We start from the raw sequence: 12,732 nt of genomic DNA on the forward strand, positions 1-12,732 counted from the left end.
GCCAAGAAGCTTGACCCTTGCAGGAAGAGCAGCTTTATGAGGAAGAAAAAAAGAAGGTAAAAAAGAAGGCTCATAATAGCTCTAGAGTGTGGGACCTCATAATCTGTCAACAGGTACCGACTCCCCAAAGCAGAAATCCTCTGGAAGTAGAGGGCTCCACACACAGATCTGAGGACAATTAAAACTAGCAGAGAGCTTCCCAGTCCCGTTTGAAGATGAGTAAAAATGGGTTACAGAAAGATAGCATGGTGTGGGAGTTGTCTGAGCATTCAGCGCTTTCAGAAAATTCAGCAGAAAGTTTTTGTTGGATGTATAGAATTCACCAAGGTATGGAACTATTAATATAGTGAGGATAAAGTGTGGGAACCTGAGCTTTACTTGGTCAGAGCAGGAAAATCAAATAACACTGTGAAAGAGGCCCTGACTAGGAAAGCAGACCTGGCTCAGAAAGTAGCAAAAACTGCAGCTGGATGGAGAAGGCATCGACACGAGAACTTTGGGGGAATGGCAAAGGATCTGCAGAGTTAGGGATGTTTTCCCGGCACACCTCTATTTCCAATATTCTTAAAGGTGAGAAGAACGCATCTTATTCAAGCATGACAGCAGAACAGGATGAAAGAAGAGATAAAGAGAAACTTATTTGAATACAGATGCAGAAAATCAGAGCGAGTGAGTGACAGTCGCTCAGTTATGTCTGACTCTTTGTGACCCCATGGACCGTAGCCTGCCAGGCTCCTCTGTCCTTGGAGTTCTCCAGGCAAGAAGACTGGAGTGGGATGCCATTTCATTCATTGCCACAAAAAGTCAAGACACCCAAAATATTCCATAGGCACACAAAGCCTAACTATTTCAAAAGTAAAAGGGAATTTAAAGAAGCAATTTTCAAAAGTAAAAGGCAATTAAGGAAAATAACTGAATCGGTGTATGCTATGCATGAAACAACAGCATGAATAGCATACACTGATTTAGAAAAGCTCAGGAATAAAATTACTAGAGGATGAATTCTACGTCTTCAAAATCCACATGTTGAAGCCCGAATCTCCATTATCGCAAAACATGACTGTATTTGGAGATGGGGTCTGTAAAGACATAACTAATTTGAATTGAAGTCATAAGGTGGGCTCCAATCTGACTGGTGTCCTTACAAGAAGAGGAGATTGGAACAAAGACACACAAAGGACGACCACAGGAAGACAAAGAGAGGAGGAAACGGCCATCTCTAAGCCACGGAAAGAGGCTTCAGAAGAAACCAACCCATCCAACACCTTGATTTGCAGCTTCTAGCCTCCAGAATTGTAAGAAAATAAATTTCTGTTGTTTAAGAAACCCAGTCTGTGGTTTGTGATGGAAGCCCTAACTAAGACAGTAGGCAAAAGAATGATAGAAATAATATGAGCTAACTGAGCTCAGGAGGGGACATAAATGAAAAGACAAATAACTGAAGACTTGAAGAAATACAGTGTGAATAGATAAACCACAAAAGGAAAGGAAAGAAAAAACACTGCACAAGTAAAAACAATGAAAAAGAAAAATTAAAAAGAGAAAGAAAATAATATGTACAGAGGACAGGCAAGGATCCAACACCATGTAATAAGTAATCGTAAAGAGGAAAATCAAAGCAAGAAGACAGATCAGTGATGATTAAAATCCCAGAAAAATTTCCAAGTAAAAGGGACTTAAACACTACAGGGCATATCACGCATCAGGAGAGAAGAATCTGACCCCCAAAATTCTATATCATGTATCAGTAACCTGGATGTAGGCTAAATCCAGCCCACTTCCTATGTTTGTAAATAAAATCTTTATTGGAAGACAGTAACATGTATTCGTTTATATATTTTCTAGGGTTGTTTTCAGACTATGATGACACAGACGGGTACTTGCAACACAGGCTGTATGGACTATAAAATTCATAATATGCATAATACTTACTCTCTAATTATAGAAAAATTGTGCTGACTCTAGCCTATGCCAAGATATATTCTAGTACAACTATTAGATTAAAATAAAATGAAGAAACAAAATGAAATGACAGGAAATGAAATGAAATAATGAAATAATTACTTGAACATCCAGGACAAAACCCCAACTCAATTAGCAGCAGTTTTAGAGTAAAACAATACTCTATGCAAGTCCATGAGAATAAACACAATTGAGATGGTAAAGTGAATAAAACACTAACGAAAGGTTTAATTTTCAGCAAACTGGTCTGCAAGTACGAAAGACCACGGTCATACTGTTATTACACGCAAGAGTTCAGGGAAACAGTTTCCATGTGCTCTTCCTGAGACGGCTCAGAGAATAAGCTTCTGATACCCAAGACATGATCAGAGACACTGTAGAACGGAATCTATGGTGATCATGAAGCATATTTCACTGTAGCATTAAGGCTGAATGAAGACAGATAGGCGTGACAGAGTGCATGAAGTTGTACTGAACGCTCTGACAATGTAAATATAACTGCGGAAGAGAGGAGAGGGGAGGCACGCAGACAACAAGGTAAGCAGACGGCGAGTGCTGCGCATCCTACAGACTTAACATCAAGTGGTACTGACAGTACATCCCTTTCAGTTAGCGAGTGGGGAGAAGAGCAGGGAGAAGTGGCTCCTGGTGATACTGATATAACAGTTCTTACGATAGGAAACGAGGAAAAATCTTTAAAAAGTGGGACTGTATAACATAAACATCTTATATAAAAATAACTTGGAAAAAAACCCCAAAACTTTCCAAATAACAACAGCAGTACTTCAAAGAGAGATAGCAAAGAGAAGAGATCACATTCTGGAGTGAACACAAATAATCTGTAGGGGATTTATTGAATTGACCAAGTGATACTGTGATGGATCCACGTGACGGACAACTGTGAGAGAGTAAGATGGAGCCATACGATGTCCTACTATGTAGTACTATGATGATGGGCCCAAGTGACGTAATGCTGTAACTAGGACGGATGCGTATGATGTCCTACTATGTAATACTATGATGATGGGCCCAAGTGACGTAATGCTGTAACTAGGACGGATGCGTACGATGTCCTACTATGTAATACTATGATGATGGGCCCAAGTGACGTAATGCTGTAACTAGGACGGATGCGTATGATGTCCTACTATGTAATACTATGATGATGGGCCCAAGTGACGTAATGCTGTAACTAGGACGGATGCGTATGATGTCCTACTATGTAATACTATGATGATGGGCCCAAGTGACGTAATGCTGTAACTAGGACGGATGCGTATGATGTCCTACTATGTAATACTATGATGATGGGCCCAAGTGACGTAATGCTGTAACTAGGACGGATGCGTATGATGTCCTACTATGTAATACTCCGTAGTCCTATGATGGATCCATAGGATGTAAGGATGTAACTGACTAGGATGGATGCATATGATGTCCTACTATGTAATACTATGATGATGGGCCCAAGTGACATAATGCTGTAACTAGGACGGATGCGTATGATGTCCTACTATGTAATACTATGATGATGGGCCCAAATGACATAATGCTGTAACTAGGACGGATGCGTATGATGTCCTACTATGTAATACTATGATGATGGGCCCAAATGACGTAATGCTGTAACTAGGACGGATGCGTATGATGTCCTACTATGTAGTACTATGATGATGGGCCCAAGTGACATAATGCTGTAACTAGGACGGATGCGTATGATGTCCTACTATGTAATACTATGATGATGGGCCCAAGTGACGTAATGCTGTAACTAGGACGGATGCGTACGATGTCCTACTATGTAATACTATGATGATGGGCCCAAGTGACGTAATGCTGTAACTAGGACGGATGCGTATGATGTCCTACTATGTAATACTATGATGATGGGCCCAAATGACATAATGCTGTAACTAGGACGGATGCGTATGATGTCCTACTATGTAATACTCCATAGTCCTATGATGGATCCATAGGATGTAAGGGTGTAACTGACTAGGATGGATGCATATGATGTCCTACTATGTAATACTATGATGATGGGCCCAAATGACATAATGCTGTAACTAGGACGGATGCGTATGATGTCCTACTATGTAATACTCCGTAGTCCTATGATGGATCCATAGGATGTAAGGATGTAACTGACTAGGATGGATGCATATGATGTCCTACTATGTAATACTACGTTCTCCTATGATGGATCCATAGGATGGAGTGCTGAGAAAAGAATGGGTGACTGCCACTCAGCATGTGTTGTTCTGCAAGGTACACGCCATTGTAAAGGATACTGTTCTGCAAGTTACAGAACAGGGAGCAAAGTATGCTGTGTGTACGAAAAGGAGGGAACCACACAGGTATAACTATCTCTGATAGTAAAAAAAAACAAGGAGAGGATAAGCATCAACTTGACAAAATGGTCTCCCGGGTTAGCACACCCACACATTTGATCAGCCACGGTGATGCCTTTTGCGTATCAGCAGAACCAAAGGGAGCAGCTTTATGAGAAGACGTCCTAGTGGCACTATTTCTGGTACATAGGCAGAACCTAGGGAGTTTAGAGGGAGGACAGTAACGAGCAACATTAGCTCCTGCACATAAACGTATAAAACACGGCTCTATGTTAGCCAGAGAAACTTCTGTGTATTATGTTTATCTGTGAAACTAGCTATCCTTCTTAATTATTTCTTATTTTGTAAAACCTTTATTCTTTCTTGGTCCTTTAAAGTGTTGCATCCAAAGAGGTCCAAGAGCAGTGGGAATTTTTATGACAAAGCAGGTTCAGGAAACCCTGCTGGGGGTTCACTCCCACCTGAGCTCTATGTTTCCACACATCTGGCCTCTAAGGTCTCCATCTTTTGGCCTTGCCACCTTCTCCTCCTCAGCCTAAACCTCTCAGAGGTGTCCCATTCGGATATTGTGAGAAGGTGTAAAAAGGAAGAAACAAGTGGATTTGCAGAGACCAGTACAAGGCACCTATCTTAAGAAAGGCAAGTCTGCAGTCAGCAGATACTTCAGAAGAAGCTTTTCCTTGTCTGTTTGTTCACCGGATGGCAGTTTTACCACTCCCTACCAGTCTGCATTCTCAGGATGGCCTCCACTTTCTTTCATCTCAGGCCCTCTCTCCAAGGATTGTGGCATTGTTAGAGGGAGCTAGAAGGCTTCTGCTTTATCATATGTGCAATGCAGGCCTGATCTGCTGACACTGAGAAGCACACAATGGCCTGGGCCTTCTTGCTGGTGCCAGAGAATCAGGTCTCCTACTCCTCCCAGAGGAGTGCTCGCCAACACTTCACGACCACCGTGCATCCAAATTTCACACCCTCGAGGAACGTCCTCCAAGGATAAATAACTCTGAAAAGGGGATGAAGTTCCACGTTCAGGTTCCAAAATCTCCTAAAAATGACCCCAACATTGAGTGTTAAAGAGGCCTGAGATGATGCTAATTGTCCACAATGCCCAGGACAAACCCCACGACAAAGAATCACTGGCCCCCATTGTTGACAACGCCAAGGCTGAGAAACTTTGAATTAGAGTACAATTTAAACGTTGTAAAAAAAAAGACCTAAGAAGAGAGTGACTCAAACCAGATGGAGCAGATCTGTCTTTGTCTAGGACGGGAAGGTGGGCCTGTAAGCACACGCAGCCTCCTGACCTGCTCTGCATTCGTCCATGCTGCCATCCTCGACAGTCAAACCTGGCTTTCCAGCCTTGCCTGAATATCCCGACCCTTACGTAGGCGCTTACCGGGGTTGTCATAACAAAATACCACAAACGGGGTGACTTAACGACAAACTTTATTTTCTCATAGTTCCAGACAGAGGCTGGACTTCCCAGATCAGGGTGAGGCCTCTCTCCTTGGCTTGTAGACAGCTACCTTATGGCTGGGTTTCCACACTACTTTTCCTCTACATACACACACTCCTGACGTCTCTTCCTCTTCATAGAAGGACACCAGTCGTGTTGGACTACGACCCCATCCTTTGGACCTCACTTAACCTTAATTATATCTTTAAAGGCCCTATCTCTACAGCCACATCAGGGATTAGGGCTTTTTTAAAAATGTATGTTTCTTTTTAATTGATTGATGATTGCTTTACAGGATTAGGGCTTTGATATATGTAATTTAAAGAGACATAATTCAGTCCACAACACCACAGGAAAGGATAAGAGAGACTACAGGGCAAACAACTTCATTTTTTAGGGAGTTTGCTCAGATACTGCATAAGTCATTCTTCTTTCACGTCGTTGCAGGAACCCTGCAACATGCCAAGCTAACTGCAAAGAAGGCTGGGGAACATTTTCTTTAGCTTGACGGTCATGTGCCCAGAGAAATAAAACCCAGGGGGCTATGGTACTCAAAGGAAAACTATTAAAGACAGAGAATTTTAGAAACTGGAAGACACGGTTTGCTCTCAGCTTTGATTTGGCTTTTCTCCAATATGACGCCTCCTGGATTCACTCCCCCTACCGCAGGATAATGATAGCTAGAGCCACGCAGGAGGGAATAGAAGCCATACCCATCCCTAGATACTTTCTCATTTAGGAGACCGTCACAAAGCCACACCCATAAAAACACTTGGTATTTCCCCAGTGGCAGTTTTGAGTCCAGGCACATTCACTCCCACCCTGAGACACTGTGTTTTCTCACTCTGTCTCCAGAATTTAAGAATGGGGAGAAAGGCTTTGTGGTCAGGAAACCGGAAAAGAAAATACCTACACTCATATCCTTTCAATTAGTGTTTATGCTAGCAGACATTTGAATCTCTGTCCCTAGTGACTCAATACTTTTTAAGTGTTCTTTAAGATGGAAAACTATCTCTGGATAGAAGATCATCTGTTACTATATTAACAACCATCATATCTGATATATATCTTAAGTATGACCACAACATAATAGTAATACACTCTATTTTAATATATATTAACTCAGTTAATATGTTGATTTTGTATAACTATAAGTTTTCTAAATTTTCAAGTAGTTTATGCTCTAAGATCATTAAGCCTTAATGGGAGTTACGGAGCAATCACACCAATGGCAGTTGAAAGAAGGTGACGTTTCACCACTGTCCAAGGAGCCCCCAACAAAGGAGGTCAACTCACCGTTCTTCTTATAGAACATAATTTCTCCTTTGAATTCTGTTTTTTCCTCCAAGGACTTTTCTATTTGAAGCATCAGTTGTTCATTAGTTTCAACTCCGAACAGGAATTTGCAGCTGCAACTCTTCTGCATGACTTCTGTTCGGGCAAATCCGGCGAGCTCACAGAAGCCATCCGAACAGTAGACGATGGGGAAACCCTTGGCCACCTGGGCGTTGGCGAGGATGAAGTTGCTATCTGCAGACCACCAAGGAGAAGACAGTCAGCAGGTAAACAAGCATGAGAACTTCACAGTAAGGAATGATGAGCACATATATTTAGCTACCGGTACCTAAAGTGCATGTCCTGATGTGCTGGGGAAGAAAGGAGGCACCCCAGAACATAAAACGGCATTGACCTGCAGAAGTGTGCGTTAGCGTCAACTTCCGCTCGCACTTGAAACCCGCCATGTTAAGAACAGAGTATTTCTTAGCCTGCTTTGAGGCATTTACCATCTAGGTAGCAGGAAGGGTTGGTGTTTCTGAACATGGATTCTGGTTGACAGCTTGAGTCTGCCAATTGATAAACATATTATTCACATTCTAAACCTCAGTGTCCTTAGGTTTGATTTCCCTAAAAGCAGACTCTGAGACAAGGATGAGTGTCAGTATTTCACGTGGTTGGTGATTCCAGAAGTGAGGAAGTGGGCAGGGCAGTAAGAAATAAGGGAGGCAATAAAGGGTGAGACAGAAAGAGGTTTACAGCTATGAGCAACTGGGCACTGATTTGCGGATTGGGTGAGCGGGTGGGGGGCGCTGATTGGTGGATTGGGCGGGTGGGGTGTGCTGATAGGTGGATTGGGCGGGTGGGGTGCGCTGATAGGTGGATTGGGTGGGTGGGGTGCGCTGATTGGTGGATTGGGGGGGTGGGGTGCGCTGATTGGTGGATTGGGCGGGTGGGGTGCACTGATTGGTGGATTGGGTGGGCGGGTGGGGTCGCTGATCCATGGATTGGGGGGGTGGGTGGGGGGCACTGATCTGCGGATTGGGGGGATGGGTGGGGGGCACTGATCTGTGGATTGGGCGGGTGGGGGGAGCTAATCCATGGATTGGGCTGGCAAGTGGGGGGCACTGACTGGTGGGCTGTGAGAGTGATACTGTTGCTTACTTTACAGGTATGTTCTAGGGATTTGTGAGAAACAGTATAATATCTGGCACAAATAAGTACTCAATAAAAACCATTGTTAAGAGGATCATTCGCTCTTTCCATATATACACTACTGTGGATAAAATAGATAGCTAATGAGAACCTACTGTGCGGCACAAGGAGCCCTATTCAGGGCTCTGTGGTGACCTAAATGGGAAGGAAATCCAGAAAAGAGGGGACGGATATATACATATAACTGACCGATTTCACTGAACAGCAGAAACCAACACAGCACTGCAAAACAATTATGCTCCACCAGAAATTAATTTAAAACGAGTATCATTCACATTTTACAGCTGTTATATTAACAGATAAGAAGAGTAAAGCGGTAGGACAAACAGCACACAATCGTTAGGTACTTAGAGAGAACTCCTGAAGGAGCGCCCACAAGGCAATATTCAGCGAAGGTTCAAGTTTTTTGAGATTAAATCAGAGGGATGTTTACAGACAAAAAGATGCATATTGGAGATGATGTTTAAGGCATGGAGAAAATGTGTTGGTGGGTGAATTTCAGGTTCAGAATGAATTAGAGACTGTTATGAAATCACTCATTCATTGATTCATGACACTATAGTTGAACATTGTCAGTGTCACAGAGGCTGGGATTTTAAAGATTAGAAAAAGAAAAATGGAAAGAACTACAGCATACATTGTTAAATGAAAAAATCAGGATTTAGTATAATATGTTATTTGACAGAAAATATATAAGCTCATATAATCATGCATATCTATGTATGCATGTGTGCTTCGCTGTGTCTGACTCTTTGCAATCCCATAGACTGTAGCCCACCAGGCTCCTCTGTCCATGGGATTTTCCCAGGCAAGAATAATGGAGTAGGTTGCATTTCCTACTCCAGGGGATCTTCCCGACCCAGCGATCAAACCCATGTCTCCAGCGTTTCCTGCACTGGCAGGTGGATTCTTTACCACTGAGCCACCTGCGAAGCCCATAAACGTTTGCCTGTATCCCCAAATAGGAAATGTTTGTATTTATCTAAAGCTAAGTCGGATAAACAGTAATTGCAGATGTCTTTAGGGAAGGTAACCATGGGCAAAGGTGATTAGAATACTGATTTTTGTCATATTCCTTTGAATTTTATACCATATGTTCTATGTATTGCTTATTTAAAAACTAGGATGTTTAAAAGAGGTTTGCAGCAGACATTGTACGTTGTATGCCATGAGAAAAGAGGAATTCCAGCTACTTCTGGGTAGCCAGCAGGACAAGCACTGAAGATGTACCCCATGGGCTTTCCCATCTTGTTAAAACGTTTACAGAGACTCCCAGTAGCTGGCAGAGCCGAACGCATGCTCCTCAGCTGTCCTCCAATCAGCCTCAGCCCAGAGTGCAAATCCAAGTGCTAACACCCGCATCCCGCCTGGGCCAGGCTGACCCCTCCACCTGCCCAGCCACCCTCTGCCTGTGCAGAGAACTGGAGCTTACATCACACTGGGAACCCTTCAAGGGTACATGCTTTGAGCCCGGAGCAGTGAGTTAAATTATCCAAGACCACTATTTAATTCTCTCACGCTTTGCAGGAGCATCTGTTGATGGTGTACTGCATGCTGGACTTTGTTCGAGCTGCAGAGGCAAAAAAGTATTTTATTGACAGATGCCGTCCCTGCCCTTGAAGATCAGCCATGTGCCCACGGGAGTTCCCAGCTGGGTCTGGGGGGGCGCCCTCTTGCTGAGGCGATGGTCTTGGTCTCACCAACTTTGCACAGTTCTTTGTAACTCTGAGCATTAGCATCTCTTTCTCCCTCCATTCTAAAACCCTGGCTGAGAACTTGCTTAGAAAATGTAAATTCATTGCATTGGCAAAGTACTCAAACGTCCTAAAAGAGCTTTTAATGTGTTTTTTAGAAGTCATTTTTCAGTGGACCAGTGACATGTTGACTTTCTACTATAGACCAGGTGACAAGGTCTACCATGTGGCAGATCCTAGGGTGAGCTGACAGAGGAGGTTAAAAGATGAATAAGTTATAGTCTCTATGGACTTCCCCTGTGGCTCAGATGGTAAAGCATCTGTCTACAGTGTGGGAGACCTGGGTTCGATCCCTGGGTCAGGAAGAGCCTCTGGAGAAGGAAATGGCACCCCACTCCAGTACTCTTGCCTGGAAAATCCCATGGATGGAGGAGCATAGTAGGCTACAGTCTGTGGGGTCTCAAAGAGTCGGACACAACTGAGCGACTTCACTTCACTTCAAGTTATAGTCTCTAGCTTCAGGATGTTACAACTTAATTAAAGAAATGCATGAATATCAATAACATTAAAACACAGAGTATGATAAGCACCAAATCAGTGGCACACAGATAAGTACTATGAGGGTTGAGAAAGTGAAGATCCTGGGCTTTAATAGTGATTAGCTAGGAATAAGACAAAAGTAGGTGGGAATAATTCAGAGCGGATGCCTGGATGAGCAGCTCAAAGGAGGAATGGCGAAAAGAACTGGAGACAGAGAGAACCAACGTTCCATTCTGTCCTAACCCCCGTCTCCCATGATTTCTGTTGCTGTTGCTGTTTACTTGCTAAGTCGTGTCCGACTCTTTGCGACCCCGTGGACTGTAGCCCACCAGGCTCCTCGGATCAAACCAGTGTCTCCTTCGTGGCAGGCGGATTCTTTGCACTGAGCCATTTGGGAAGCCCCTCTCGTGATTTAAATAGCCACAACAGCTTGTTTTTGTTGGTATTTATCAGGTATACCTTTTCTCATCTATCTACTTTTGATCCTTGTAGGGACTTGTACTTTAGAGTTGTGTCTTGCACAGAGCATGTATTTAAATTTTGTACAAGTACAATAAGAAGATACATCCACCAACCTGAGAGCCACCAACTTTTATGATAATTACTGTATTATATTGTTCGTTTTTTTACTTAATTTGTGCTTTCCCTTCACTGCATTTTGTTGTTTTGTTTTTTCCATTTTTAAAAGTTAGGAAATGTCACACATCTAAAAAAAGGTTTATAACAGTATTTACAACAACACTAAGCACCCACGGATCATTCGTCTAGTGAAAACCCCTGTGAGCACCAATCCAACTGTATTTCCATCCTTCCAGAAGAAGACTACAACTTGAACTTTTGTAATTATAATTCCCATTTCAGTTCAGTCAGTCAGTCGTGTCCGACTCTGTGAGACCCCATGAACTTCAGCACTCCCAGTTACATAATTTTTGCCTCATGCAACATATGGCCTGTTTTTTCCAGTTCTTATGGCATGTATTATGGTATTTCATTCTATACTCATGTATTATGGTATTTCATTCTATATTCTTAGGGCATATATTATGGGATTTCATTCTATATAATTTTAGTGACTTGCTTCTTTTATTAATCTCCTTAGCATCTTTACAATTGCTTATGAACACAAGAAAAGATCAGTGTTTCAGAGCTACAATAAGCTTCTGAAAAAAGCCACTAAAGTATTCAACCAATTGCCTGATCTGTGCATTTGAATTAAGGATTATGGTGTGTTCAGGATAGTTAATTCTCCTTGCAAATACTCCTCAAATACAAAGCAAAAAAAAAAAAAAAAACTCAGGTATTTGGTCTTTTCTGTTATATTTAGTGCTTGTTCTCAATATGTAATTGCATTTCAATTCCAAAGAGAATTCAGTGGCAGTTGGCGCCTCATACAGCCCAGTGTACTAGCAACATGAATAGTCCTGTTTGGGAAAGAGTAGCTCCTACCCAGTGATCTGCTGAGAAATAGATGTTTTTCTGAATACCAGTCCTGGAATCTCCAAAGAAGTGTGACATTTACCTTAGAATTACGTAAAACAAAGCCACTGCCATAATGATTATCAACCCATCACAGGTATATCACTAACCATACATATGCCAAGGGTATTTAACCTTTTGAAGAATCAACTATGCATATGTGATATGCATCTACATGTCACACAGCTTTCTTCTGCTTATTTCCAGGTCATCCTTTTGTGTAAATTCAGTAGAGTGCCAGTAAACAGTAGGATCTAAACGTGCTTACATTTTAGGTAGTTGATTATTTCCCTAAATGCCTCCTTAGCCAAAAGCTTTCATGTATCATCAGAGGGAATTTCAGGGCTGGTGGAGACCCGGGTCATTTCCCCAAGTCCCTAGTGTAGGTACCAGCTTCCCATTCCAATGGAGATGTGCTATTCATTGTAGACTCCCAGGCCCACAGGGAGGAAGAATATAGAAGGAAATAGAAGAGAAGAAGGCAAACACTAGTCCACTACTAACTCCTCTCATCCTCATACTTGGCCCATTCCCTAGATGAGAACACTGAGACCTAGAAAACTTTGGTGTCCATTCCAAGGATTGAGGAAGGGATTAAAGCCCAGTCTCTGTGATATTTACTACCAAGGATACTTTCTATAAAGAAGTGACTTATTCTCTACTTGCAGTAGAAATGGGTTAATTCTAGAAAAACATTTTTGCCTCTTCAGTCTACAAAGAGCTGAGTCACAGATTTTTCTCTACAGAGATCATTTATTAAAAG

The 12,732-nt window shown here is 42.4% G+C and overlaps 1 protein-coding gene across 2 annotated transcripts in view; it reads right to left on the reverse strand.

The window, feature by feature from the left end:
• KCNH8 (potassium voltage-gated channel subfamily H member 8) overlaps window positions 1-12,732 on the reverse strand; it is a 492,266-nt gene that overhangs the window by 306,643 nt on the left and 172,891 nt on the right. For both annotated transcript variants that reach the window (XM_086367258.1, XM_086368133.1), the window contains exon 2: window positions 7,066-7,299. In XM_086367258.1, coding sequence (XP_086223384.1) covers window positions 7,066-7,299 — 234 coding nt within the window. The remainder of the gene's footprint in view (window positions 1-7,065; window positions 7,300-12,732) is intronic.

This window comes from Bos grunniens, chromosome 1 (assembly GCF_055505025.1).
Source record: "Bos grunniens cultivar Pamir isolate PY7600 chromosome 1, Bosgru_T2T1.0, whole genome shotgun sequence".
Classification (NCBI taxonomy): domain Eukaryota; kingdom Metazoa; phylum Chordata; class Mammalia; order Artiodactyla; family Bovidae; genus Bos; species Bos grunniens.